Source organism: Gekko japonicus, unplaced genomic scaffold (assembly GCF_001447785.1).
Source record: "Gekko japonicus isolate JY-2015 unplaced genomic scaffold, Gekko_japonicus_V1.1 scaffold1214, whole genome shotgun sequence".
In the NCBI taxonomy this organism is placed as follows: Eukaryota; Metazoa; Chordata; class Lepidosauria; order Squamata; family Gekkonidae; genus Gekko; species Gekko japonicus.
Window position 1 is genome coordinate 555,228 of NW_015173160.1, and position 12,370 is coordinate 567,597.

Consider the following 12,370-nt stretch of genomic DNA (forward strand, 5'->3'; position numbering starts at 1 on the left):
TGTTTATTCCAGCAGAGGATGATCAGAGAAATGAGGAAGGTGTGGAACTTCATCTGCAAATAGCAGATAGAGTTAAAAATGAAGACTTGAAAAAAAACAGGAATCAAGAGAGATGTAAGAGAAAGAAAGGCAGCAATACGATTGATAAAAGAGATGGAAGACAGCAAAATGTACATTTTGCAAAACAGAGGATAATGAAGGCAAGTAAATCCATTAAATGCAAAAAGTACTTCAGAAACAGATCACAGCTCCTTGTGTACCAAACAATACATAGAGGCAAGAGACATTTTGGATGCTCAGAGTGTGGAAAGAGATTCAGTACCAGTGGCCATCTTCAACAGCATCAGAGAACCCACACAGGAGAGAAACCTTTTGAAAGTTCAGAGTGTGGAAAGAGATTCAGTACCAGTGGCCATCTTCAACAGCATCAGAGAACCCACACAGGAGAGAAACCTTTTGAAAGTTCAGAGTGTGGAAAGAGATTCAGTACCAGTGGCCATCTTCAACAGCATCAGAGAACCCACACAGGAGAGAAACCTTTTGAATGTGCAGAGTGTGGTAAGAGATTCAGTAGCAGTGGCCCTCTTCAGAGTCATCAAAGAACCCACACGGGGGAGAGACCTTTCGAATGCTCAGAGTGTGGAAAGAGATTCAGTCAGCGTGGGCATCTTCAATATCATCAAAACACCCACACAGAGGAGAAACCGTTTGAATGCTCAGAGTGTGGAAAGAGATTCAGTAGCAGTGGCCTTCTTCAGAGTCATCAAAGAACCCACACGGGGGAGAGACCTTTTGAATGCTCAGCGTGTGGAAAGAGATTCAGTAGGAGTGGCAATCTTCAGCAGCATCAGAGAACCCACACAGGAGAGAAGCCTTTTGAATGTGCAGAGTGTGGTAAGAGATTCAGTAGCAGTGGCCTTCTTCAGCGTCATCAAAGAACGCACACAGGAGAGAAACCTTTTGAATGCGCAGAGTGTGGAAAGAGGTTCAGTAGCAGTGGCCTTCTTCAGAGTCATCAAAGAACCCACACCGGGGAGAAACCTTTTGAATGCTCAGAGTGTGGAAAGAGATTCAGTAGCAGTGGCCTTCTTCAGCGTCATCAACACAGAGGAGAAACCTTTTGAATGCTTAGAGTGTGGAAAGAGATTCAAGATGAGTGGTACTCTGCAGAAGCACCAAAGAACCCACACAGGGAAGAAACTTTTTGAATGCTCAGTGTGTGGGAAGAGATTCAGTATGAGTGACAGTCTTCAATATCATCAAAGAACCCACACAGGGGAGAAAACATTTGAATGCTCAGAGTGTGGAAAGAGATTCAGTCACAGTGGCAGTCTTCAATATCATCAGAGAACCCACACAGGGGAGAAACCTTTTGAATGCTCAGAGTGTGGAAAGAGGTTCAGTCGCAGTAGCCATCTTCAGCAGCATCAGAGAACCCACACAGGGGAGAAACCTTTTGAATGCTCAGAGTGTGGAAAGAGATTCAGTAGGAGTGGCAATCTTCAGCAGCATCAGAGAACCCACACAGGGGAGAAACCTTTTGAATGCTCAGAGTGTGGAAAGAGGTTCAGTCAGAGTGGCCATCTTCAATATCATCAAAGAACCCACACAGAGGAGAAACCTTTTGAATGCTTTGACTGTGGAAAGAGATTCAGTCTTAGCAGCGATCTTCAGTACCATCAGAGAACTCACACGGGAGAGAAACCTTTTGAATGCTCAGAGTGTGGAAAAAGTTTCAGTCAGAGTGGCCATCTTCAACGGCATCAGAGAATCCACACAGGGGAGAAACCTTTTGAATGCTCACAGTGTGGAAAGAGATTCAGTGAGAGTGGCTCTCTTCAAAGGCATCACAGAACCCACACAGGGGAGAAACCTTTTGAATGCTCAGGGTGTGGAAAGAGATTCAGTCAGAGTGTCAACCTTCAACAGCATCAGAGAACACACAGAGGGGAGAAACCTTTTGAATGCCCAGAGTGTAGAAAGAGTTTTAATCAGAGTAGCCATCTTCAGCAGCATCAAAAAACCCACTCAGGGGAGAAACCTTTTGAATGCTCAGAATGCGGAAAGAGATTCAGTCAGAATGGCCATCTTCAACGGCATCGGAGACTCCACACAGGGGAGAAACCTTTTTGAATGCTCAGAGTTTGGAAAGAGATTCAGTCAGAGTGTCAATCTTCAACGGCATCAGAGAATACACGCAGGGGAGAAACCTTTTGAATGCTCAGGGTGTGGAAAGAGATTCAGTCAGTCTTCCACAGAATCAGAGAACACACAGAGGGGAGAAATCTTTTGAATGCTCTGTGTCCAGGCCTTGCATTGTCTGACCCTGATAGGCTCTCATGGCATGGGAACGCGACCCCAGCGAAGGTGGCCAACCCTATCCCACCAAGCTCGCTGACATGTCATCAGCCCATCCACCTCCCTTACAGCAGCGGTGGCTATCGTCCCGGATGGCCAAATGAGGGCAAAGGGAGCAGGCAATGGCACAGGCCACGGAATAGCTGAGGACAAACTTCAGTGGCAGCTGAGCCGAGAGGCAGCAAGCAGGGGAGACCAGCGGGAGGCTGCGGAAAGCCAGGGTGGAGCCAGAATCCTGGGAGACACCAGGCCCTGGTGCTAAAGCACACCCCTTTACCTCAGAGAGGTACTCCCCAAGCTATATTGTCCAGCTGGGTCCCACAGGGTCTGACAGAGAAGGTGGAAGTGCGGGGGTGGAGAACTCCACCCTGCTGGGTTCCAGGTGAGTACCATACTGAGGGCTGGGAGAGTCTGTGGGTGGGGTCCTTTGGGTTCCAAGAGAATGGTCTGCCCCAAGCCCAGGCATGGCCATGAAGGACAGGGGCAGAAACCAATAGAAGGACAGAGGAGGGGCGGTTCAGAAAGGAAAGCAGGGAGGGATAAGAGGGGAATTCCGGCAGCAGGCCGGGGATGACAGCCAGTAATGGAGAGCCAAGAGGGCAGCACATTGGTTGAAGTAGGGAAAGAGGACATGGTTGTGAGAAGACCCCTCCCCCTATTCTGAGGCCAAGTAGACTCCTCGGGGGCACTGGGCACCACGACAGAAGGCACTTCAAGGGTGGGTAATAGGCTCTGCCGGTCAAAGGATCAGCTGATCTCTTCTTTAGCATTGAGGAGTCCCCCCAGGGGACGAACCTCATCAATGCTCAGTGTGTGGCCAGAGCCTGAGGCACAGATCTGACTTTCATGTTCCTCAGAGAATCCATACAAGGGTGAAACTTTCCTATAGCTGGTTCTGATGAGGTTCAGAAAGGCTGAGGACGTAGTTACACAAAGGAGGGTCTTTTTTAGTTTTTGCCCTTCTCTGTGAAGGTTGCTACTTGCAGCCTAACTCCGACATCTTCAAAACTGGGGAAAGCAGTTCCTTTACCAAATCCTATGAAGGAATATACAAGTTGAGGGTAACTGATATCTACAGCCTCTCTTCTGTTGGCATAACCGTAGTCTGACCAGCCAGTATCCTTAATTCACAAACATTTTTATCTGTCAAGCAATTCTAGAGAGGCGTTTCTGAACCCGAATCCCTCCCCCGTCCAGCCTGCTGTGACCTTTTTTTGGGGGGTATCGGCAGTTTGAAAGCAAAAGCATTCTGGCAGTAGTATTAATTTAGGCTGAAAGGAAGAGATGTCCCCTAACACAACAACTCGGTAAGCTGTAAGGGGTGAACCCCCTCCCATTTCCTCCCTCACAACACCCAGTATTGTGGAAATGGACCACTATCCATGTTGTTAACCTGTGTTTTGTCTTGCTTGCAAGAGGGGATCTTTTGTGTTTTTTTAAATAGATTTTTATTAAGGTTTTTAGATATACAGGATAAGGAAAGGGGAAGGGGTAGGGGGGGAAATAAGTAATAATTTTCTGCATGTAAATTTCCTCTACTCATCGTTTCCTGTTATATACAAATACATCTTCTTAATATTGAAGTATTCAGAAATTAATGTCTTTGTATTTCTCTCTCTTATCCAATTATATAATGGAGTCCTTAGTCCAGCAAAGTCTTCTTCCGTTTGCCCTTTTAACATTGAGGTCAACTTGTCCATTTCCACACTTTCCATAATCTTCGCTATTAGGTTATGTTCAGAAGGCGTTGATGGAAGTTTCCAGTAAATTGCAGATTAAATTCTAGCTTCAGTTACTACATGGATTATAAAGTATCTTTGATTTTTGTCAAAGTTCTCTCGTGTACAGTTCAATAAAAACAATTCTGGTTGAAACGGTACTGAGATCTGCAAAATTATTTGTGAACCGTTGCTTTATTTAAGACAGCAGGAAGCACAAGTAACATAAAAACAATATAGCAGCATAGCAAACAGTATATATCTCACCAATCCCAGCGATCATGTGGTAGGAGAAGGTCTCACCTTCACCCAGCCTTCCTTAAGGAATACCTGCAAAAGAGAAGTTAGGGAGAGAGGGTATAATCCTCCCAGCCTGACCTCTGTTGGATTCTCCCTCCACCTTTATACCCTTGGGGGCATGTCTGACCACCTCTCTAATCCAATCAGATTCTTCCAACCCCCTCGGATTTCTACCAGCCTGATAACACATCATCTTTGGCTTACCTGAGGGACCGCCGTTCCCCATATGTTCCCCCAAGGGCACTACGGTCAGGGGAGCAACATCTGTTGGTTATCCCAGCCTCCAAGGTAGTTAAATATGCTGCAACCAGGGCCAGGGCTTTTTCAGTGGCAGCCCCTACCTGGTGGAACGAGCTCCCGGAGGAGATCAGGGCCCTGCGGGACCTTATGCAGTTCCGCAGGGCCTGTAAGACGGAGCTCTTCCACCAGGCTTTCGAGTAGGGGCTGCCACCGCCATTGTAGTACCACCGTATTAACATCATGAGGCGCACCGGCCCTGGTATGGGGATGACAGTTATAGTGTAACATCAATTGAGCAGAGACAATTGTGTTTACTCGGAGTGTGTTATTGTTATTGGCCTTTTATTATGGAATTGATATGGTCTGTTGAGCACCGACTTTTAACTGTTTTATAGGTAATGATTGTTTATTCTTTTATTGTTTTATGTATGACATTTGCCTCTATGTTCGCCGCCCTGAGCCCATGTTGGAAGGGTGGGATACAAATTTAATAAATAAATAAATAAACAATAAAAACAGGGGTTGCATAAGCTTCCAAGCCGAAGAGCCAGCGCTGTCCGAAGACGTTTCCGTGGTCATATGGCCGGCATGACTAAACACCAAGGCGCACGGAACGCTATTGCCTTCCCACCGAAGTGGTAGCTCTTTATCTACTTGCAATTTCTTGCTTTCGAACTGCTAGGTTGGCAGGAGCTGGAACTAGAGACGGGAGCTCACTCCGTCATGCGGCAAAATTCTCTTTCCCATATCCCTACCTTACTTTGAAGAGGTATTAGGGTTGGTAACAGGCCTGAAGGGGGAAATATCCTGCCTCATTCCCAGAAGCTTCATGTGTGGAAATGGGTACCTGAAGAGATAAATAACATCCCATAATGCCTCTGTTGAAGGGAAAACATAAAATTTTCCTCCAGGCAGTCGGCAGCCCTAGATTAAGTGTTTCTTTCTGAATCAGAGAGAACAAAACTCAGCTAAGGAAGAGTCACAGCTCATTAAAGATATTATTATTTGTACCAGGTATGCTTGTGGTGTGAGTTTTTTAAATGAGTTGGACGTCATTCAATGTGTCAAAAGTTAAGCGTGGCGATTTTATATAAAATTCTAAATAAGAAACCCTCTTCCAGATGCTTGAGATTCGCCCCTTTTGCCCTCATTCATGATGTGGGTCAGTTAAGTTCAAGAGCCAGAGTGTTGGGTTTTGGCTTGGTGGTAAAAGGTTTCCCTTGCTCGAAAGCGAGTCGAATCCGACTCTAGGGGGCGGTGCTCATCTCCGTTTCCAAGCTGAAGAGCCAGCGCTGTCCGAAGACGTCTTTGTAGTCATGTGGCCGTCATGACTAAATTCCAAGGTGCATGGCCTGGTGGATCTGGGTTGAAATCCACAGTAGGCCTGGAAGCTCTCGGGATGCCTTTTAGCCAGTCAAATTTTCAGGCTAACACACGTTGCAAGATAGTTGTAAAGATTAAGCCAGTTCCATTTTATTTAACAGCCCATAGGCCATACACTGTAAAAGGAAAATGCAATTTAAGAATTAAAAATCACAGTATAACAGAAATTTGCCATGTCCACAATGCAACATTTACAAAGACTATTGAAGAGTCGAATGTCTATCACCCAACTGTTAACTTGCCTGTTTCTTAAGAATTTTTAATGCACTTTATTGCTTGCTGCTTAAGAATTTTAAAATGCATTTTATTGCATTTTTAAGCTTCTTTTACCTTTATGTACAGGGATTCTTACTATTTATAATTTTTTTATTCTCATTTTATGAGTCCTTCAAAATGCCATCAGAACTGGATGCTTTATAAGTGAAGTGTGGCTTATGACTATTGCTATCGTTAGTAGTACTGCCATTCAACTTGTACGTGTTCACATAGACAATACCATAGCAGCCACAGAAGTATTTATGTTTAAATGCAAGTCATAAATTTAAATGTTCAGCTCAAATTTATTGAGACCGAGTAGCTGATATATTCAATAGTGTATATTTTACTAGTATATTTAAGGCAGATTTGTATTTTAGAAGAAGAAGAAGAGATTGGATTTGTACCCCGCCCTTCACTACACAGAGGTGTCTCAGAGTGGCTGACAAACTCCTTTCCCTTCCCCTCCCCACAACAGACAGCCTGTGAGGTAGGTGGGGCTGAGAGAGCTCTTGACAGAAACTGCTCTTTTTCAAGAACAGCTCTTATCAGAACTGTGGCTTGCCCAAGGTCATCCAGCCAGGTGCAAGTGGAGGAGTGGGGAATCAAACCTGGTTCTCCCAGATTAGAGTCCGCGCACTTCACCACTACACCAAACAGAAGGCCTTCTTCCCACCTTAGCCAGCGGGCCGTATGATTGTACCAAGCCAAATGATGCTCAGAAGTGAATCAGAAGTCCCCCACGGCCATTCCTTTCCAAAACACTGCTACGGGTGGGCACTAGAACCCACATCTATGGCACTCCCTGGTTTGTTTACTCCAAGGGTCCAGTTGCTCATGCCAGGACCCTCACAGTCAGGGGTCATTTCCTGCAGGAGCGCCCAGGGGGTGGGCACATGCAACAAGCCCGGCCCCCTGCTCCCAGCAGGCCTCAGTCACAGCAAGAAGCAGCCAGGTAAGCCCCCTCCCCAGCCCAAAACAGTCCAGTGGCACCTTTAAGACCACGTTTGATTCAGGTAGGAGCTCTCCCTCCTCTCTGAGGACAGATCTGCAGGTTCCCCCCCTCCCAATAGCTAGCAATCCAAAACAGTCCAGTGGAGCCTGAGCGGTGGGTGTTGCCTTCTGACACACTTCCGGTGATGTCAGGGTGTGTGGCATATGCAAATGAGTTATGCTAATGAGCTCCTGCACCTCTTTTTCTACGAAATGACCCCCGGACCCGCAGCAGCACTGCTCTGCAAAGTGGACGCCCAGGGGGAGAACAAGGCTGTTCCAACCACATCTTCCTGCCCCATCACTCCATGGCTCACTTGGCAGAGGCAGCCATAACGCAGATGCCAAGTTCTCCCTCCTGCACTGGGGTTTGGGTGGGAGGAAGGGCGTCCTTTTGCCAGGCGACAGAGGTGCAGACTCCCGGGCAACACAAGAGTGAGAAAGCACCAGGGCACAGTCCCAGGAGGCATGGGTTCATTTCTCACTAAGGGTGTGTGTGTGTGTGTGTGTGTGTGTGTGACAGCAACAATACAAAGCTCGCCTTTTGGTGCCTACGAGGCCCAGAAGGGAGTCCCAGCTGGGACCAAATAGGATGACTCCTTCATACCAATTGGACGTCCAGAATGCCAAGCACTTAGACTGGTCCTCACCTCTCCCCTGCCTCCTAAGTGTCAGCATGCCAGTGTCCAGGAAGAGTCTGGGGATCATCTGGAATTAAAAGTGGTCTCCAGACTACAGAGATGTTTGTGCCCAGAAGACAAAAGGAAGTCCTTCTTCACCCAAGGAGTGATTAACACATGGAATTCACTGCCATGGGAGGTGGTGGCACCTAGGTAAAGGTAAAGGTTCCCTTGCTCGAAAGCCAGTCAAATCCGACTCTAGGGTTGCGGTGCTCATCTCTGTTTCAAAGCTGAAGAGCCAGCGCTGTCCGAAGACGTTTCCGTGGTCATGTGGCCAGCATGACTAAACACCAAGGCACACAGAACGCTGTTCCCTTCCCACCGAAGTGGTCCCTATTTATCTACTTGCAATTTCTTGCTTTCGAACTGTTGGGTTGGCAGGAGCTGGAACTAGAGATGGGAGCTCACTCCATCATGCAGCAACTTGGGTCTTGAACTGCTGAACGACTGACCTTCCACAGCCTGCAGCTCAGCGTCTTAACCACTTGAGCCACTGCAGCTCCGTGGTGGCAGCTACAAGCATCCAATTCAAGGGGGAATAGGATAAGCATATGGAGCAGAGGTCCATCGGTAGCTATTAGCCACAAGGTGCCAACCAAGCAGTTCGAAAGCAAGAAATTGCAAGTAGATAAATAGGGAGCACTTCGGTGGGAAGGGAACAGTGTTCCGTGCGCCTTGGTGTTTAGTCATGCCGGCCACATGACCACGGAAACATCTTCCGACAGCGCTAGTTCTTTGGCTTTGAAACGGAGATGAGCACCGCAACCCTAGAGTCGGATTCAACTGGCTTTCGAGCAAGGGAACCTTTATCTTTTTATAGATAGGGACTCTGGGGCAAACGTTGCTCTGTCTTCTTGTTGCTTGGGGGGGGGGGGTCAACAGGGGGGGGGCTTCTAGGGTTTGTGACACAAGAGTGTTGGACTGGATGGGCCATTGGCCTGATCCAATATTGGCTTCTCTTATGTTAGTTATATGAACTCTCAGTCTGGGGCAAGGGATGCTCTGTCTTCTTGGTGCTTGGGGAGGGGTCAATAGTGGGAGGGCTTCTAATGTCCTGGCCCCACTGGTGGACCTCCTGATGGCACTGGTATTTCTGGCCACGGTGTGACACAGAGTGTTGGACTGGATGGGCCATTGGCCTGATCCAACATTGGCTTCTCTGATGTTCTGTATTGTTGTTTGCTTGGGGGGGGGCAACAGTGGGAGGGTTCCTAGTGTCCTGGCCCCGCTGCTGGACCTCCTGATGGCACCTGGTATTTTTGGCCACTGTGTGACACAGGGTGTTGAACCGGATTGGCCATTGGGCTGATCCAACATTGGCATCTCTTATGTTCTTAAGATGGCTGCTCTGGAGGGTAGACCCTATGCCATTATACCCTCCCCTCCCCAGGCTCCACCCCCAATTTTGAGGAAATTCCCAACTATTGCCCCCCAAGCACCAAGAAGACCAAGCATCACTGCCCCAGATGTAAGAACATAAGGGAAGCCATGTTGGATCAGGCCAGTGACCCATTTGGTCCAACCCTCTATGTCACACAGTGCCCAGCACCCAGGTGCCCTCAGGAAGTCCACCAGTGGGGCCAGAATTCCTCAAGTCCCCCCACACACTGTGGGGGCCCCAGCATGATCCTCGGGCTAAGGCTAAAGAATGAGCAGCCTGTGACCCTCTAGAGGTCCTCTGAGGCCTGGTGTAAAGTTTACAAGAGGCCTACATTTCCCAGGCACCCTCTGAGCTCTGTGATTGGATTGGAGTGAAATTGGGGGAAAGGGAAGGCCAATCCCCACTCAGGGGGCGGGGTCTTGGGAGAAAAGATATATAAGCCCCCCCAATGCAGAGGGAGGGAGGGAAGAGGCCTCCCAGGAGCTGAGTCAGTCATGGGGGGGCTACAGCCAGCAGGAGAGGAACCCCCCCATCAATCCATCCAGGGGGTGGGCTGGAGCCAGGGACAGCACAGACCAGTGGGGTCACCATGTAGTATGAACGGGAATATATTTTTATATATAGGTTTTTTTCTTCTTGATTATTCATATTCATATTTCTCTGGTTTTTATAGATTTATTCTTAAATAACATTTTATTAGGATGTTAGAAAGGCCTGCTATATAGAAGGCTTTCCTCTTGTAGGTCTGATATTGTTAGCATACAACATAATAGGTACAAAGTTCATGATTCTGTAGTTCTTAGGGCAAACCTTTCAATGTCTGGGTCAGATAAGATTTTAGTCTGATATGAAGAATCTTCGCCCATTATCATTTAGGTTAGGTTAAGTAAACACTTAGTTTGACGTAGATATATGTTTCTTTATATCTGGCCAATCAGAGGATTGTTACTCAAATTACCACTGTCTTTTGTAACCAATTATGCTGTTTGAATATTGTTTTCTTGATGATGTCAATCCATGTATAAAATATCATGTATTTCCTGAATATGTTCAGTATAGGTTCAAGAAGAAGATGAAGAAGAAAAAGAAGAAAGTTGTCAAATTTTGATGAGTTATTTGGTCTAATGGTTTTTCCTGTTAATTGAAGCATATTTCCTGAATATGCTGAGAAGAAAGTAGTCAATTTTGGATGGACTATTTGGTCCAATTGTTTTTCTGTTAATTGAAATAAAACATAGATCTTCCTCATTTGACTTCATTTTTGACACGGAATCTAATATGTACAACAACCACACCACAAACATTAAACCAATTTATACCATCTATTAAAACACAAATGATATTACAAGCAATGAAAATATATTTCAACACATAAACAAAAAGGACCACTCTTCATGTATTTCTATAAATCATGCTGTAGAATACAAATGTCATTCAAACACAGATACACCCAAAAGTTACTGATAGCCAAAGGGATCTTCCCTAAACCGAAGACATCTCATAATTTATTGCAGTTGCTGACGGCGCTAAACTCCATGCCGTTTATTCTTGCAAAAATGTAGAAGCCCCAGTTTAATCACAACTTGAACAGGTGAGAAAACTGAAGATGACTTGAAGCTTGAACCTTGTGATTTCATGCGTTCACCAGCTTTACAGGTTACTGCGTTTCACTGATGCTTTGTCAAACGTCCATATTCTCTCCTACAGCAATAAATTCAAGAAGAATCTACAGAAGTACAGCAATACAATCGGGGCCAGTGACTCAGGTAACATTTTAGCTATTTAAGGAGGGCTCTCCCTGAGCTCACTCTCTTGCTTTTTCCTCTCCTAATTCCACCCTACCTTGTTGGTTCCATTCTTGGCCAGTTGGGAATCAGTCCACGTGTGCTGCTGGTAAGCTCACAATCCCTTCCCCTTAGTGTGTCTTATTTTTCGCTGTATTATGCTCATGTCTCGTCAGACAGCTAACATATTATCCACCAATGATATTCCTGCTCATGCAAATGTCAGTGTCCTTTCAACTCTGTATTCCTAGCTTTGTATTGTGTGTGTGAATGCTTGATTATTGTTTTTATGCTTGACAACATTTAGTAAAGAAATCAATTATTTCAGCAACATTGTCCCTGTGACTATTTGTGGGCTCTGGGAATTCTGAGTCCGTATACACAGGTTATGATCCTATATTTTATGCCTATTGCCATTTAATATTTATAATTCCCCAAGCTTCTTAAAAAATAAGGCAATTTGGCTAACAAAGGGACCTCCAGGGTCATCTAGTCCAATCCCCTGCACAATTCAGGAAATTCACAAATATCTCCCCCCACAAACACCAAGTGACCATTGCTCCATGCCCAGAAGATGGAAACCCCGCCCCCCACAAGCATCAAGGATCCCTGGCGAAACTGGCCTGGAAAAATATTGCTTCCTGACCCAAAAATGGCGACCAACATTTCCCTGAGAATGTGAGAGTGGGCCACAACAAAGAAAAAGAAGAGGAGGAGGAGGAAATCGGATTTATACCCCAACCTTCACTACCCAAAGGTGTCTTAGAACGCCTTACAAACTCCTTCCCCTCCCCACAACAGACACCCTGTGAGGTAGGTGGGGCTGAGTGAACTCTAACAGAGACTGCTCTTTTTCAAGAACACCTGTGCCAGAATTATGGCTTGCCCAAGGTCATCCAGCCAGATGCAAGTGGAGGAACGGGGAAGCAAACCCAGTTCGCCCAGAGTCCACGCACTTAACCACTACACCAAACTAAGCACTAACGCAACCCTTCCTGCCCTCCCTTCTCGTGATCTGCCTAAGTTCACCAAACCAGCATTCCTGTCACATGGCCCTCTAGCGTCTGTTTAAAAACCTCCCAAGAAGGAGAGCCCACCATCTCCCGAAGTCTCAAAGTGTTTCTCCACTGTGTGGGTTATCTGATGCTGTTGAAGATGGCCACTCAGACTGACTCTCTTTCCACGCTCTGAGCATTCAAAAGATTTCTTTCCTGTGTGGGTTCTCCGATGCTGGTGAAGATTTGAGCTGTCAATGAATCTTTTCCCACACTCTGAGCA

General features: G+C 46.4%; 1 protein-coding gene across 1 annotated transcript; it reads left to right on the forward strand.

Moving 5' to 3' along the window:
* The first annotated feature begins 1,236 nt into the window (after positions 1–1,236).
* On the forward strand, positions 1,237–2,133 carry LOC107119849 (zinc finger protein 436-like). Its single transcript, XM_015422461.1, has one exon. It carries the CDS (start codon positions 1,237–1,239, stop codon positions 2,131–2,133), a length of 897 nt encoding a protein of 298 aa, XP_015277947.1.
* Positions 2,134–12,370: the final 10,237 nt, after the last annotated feature.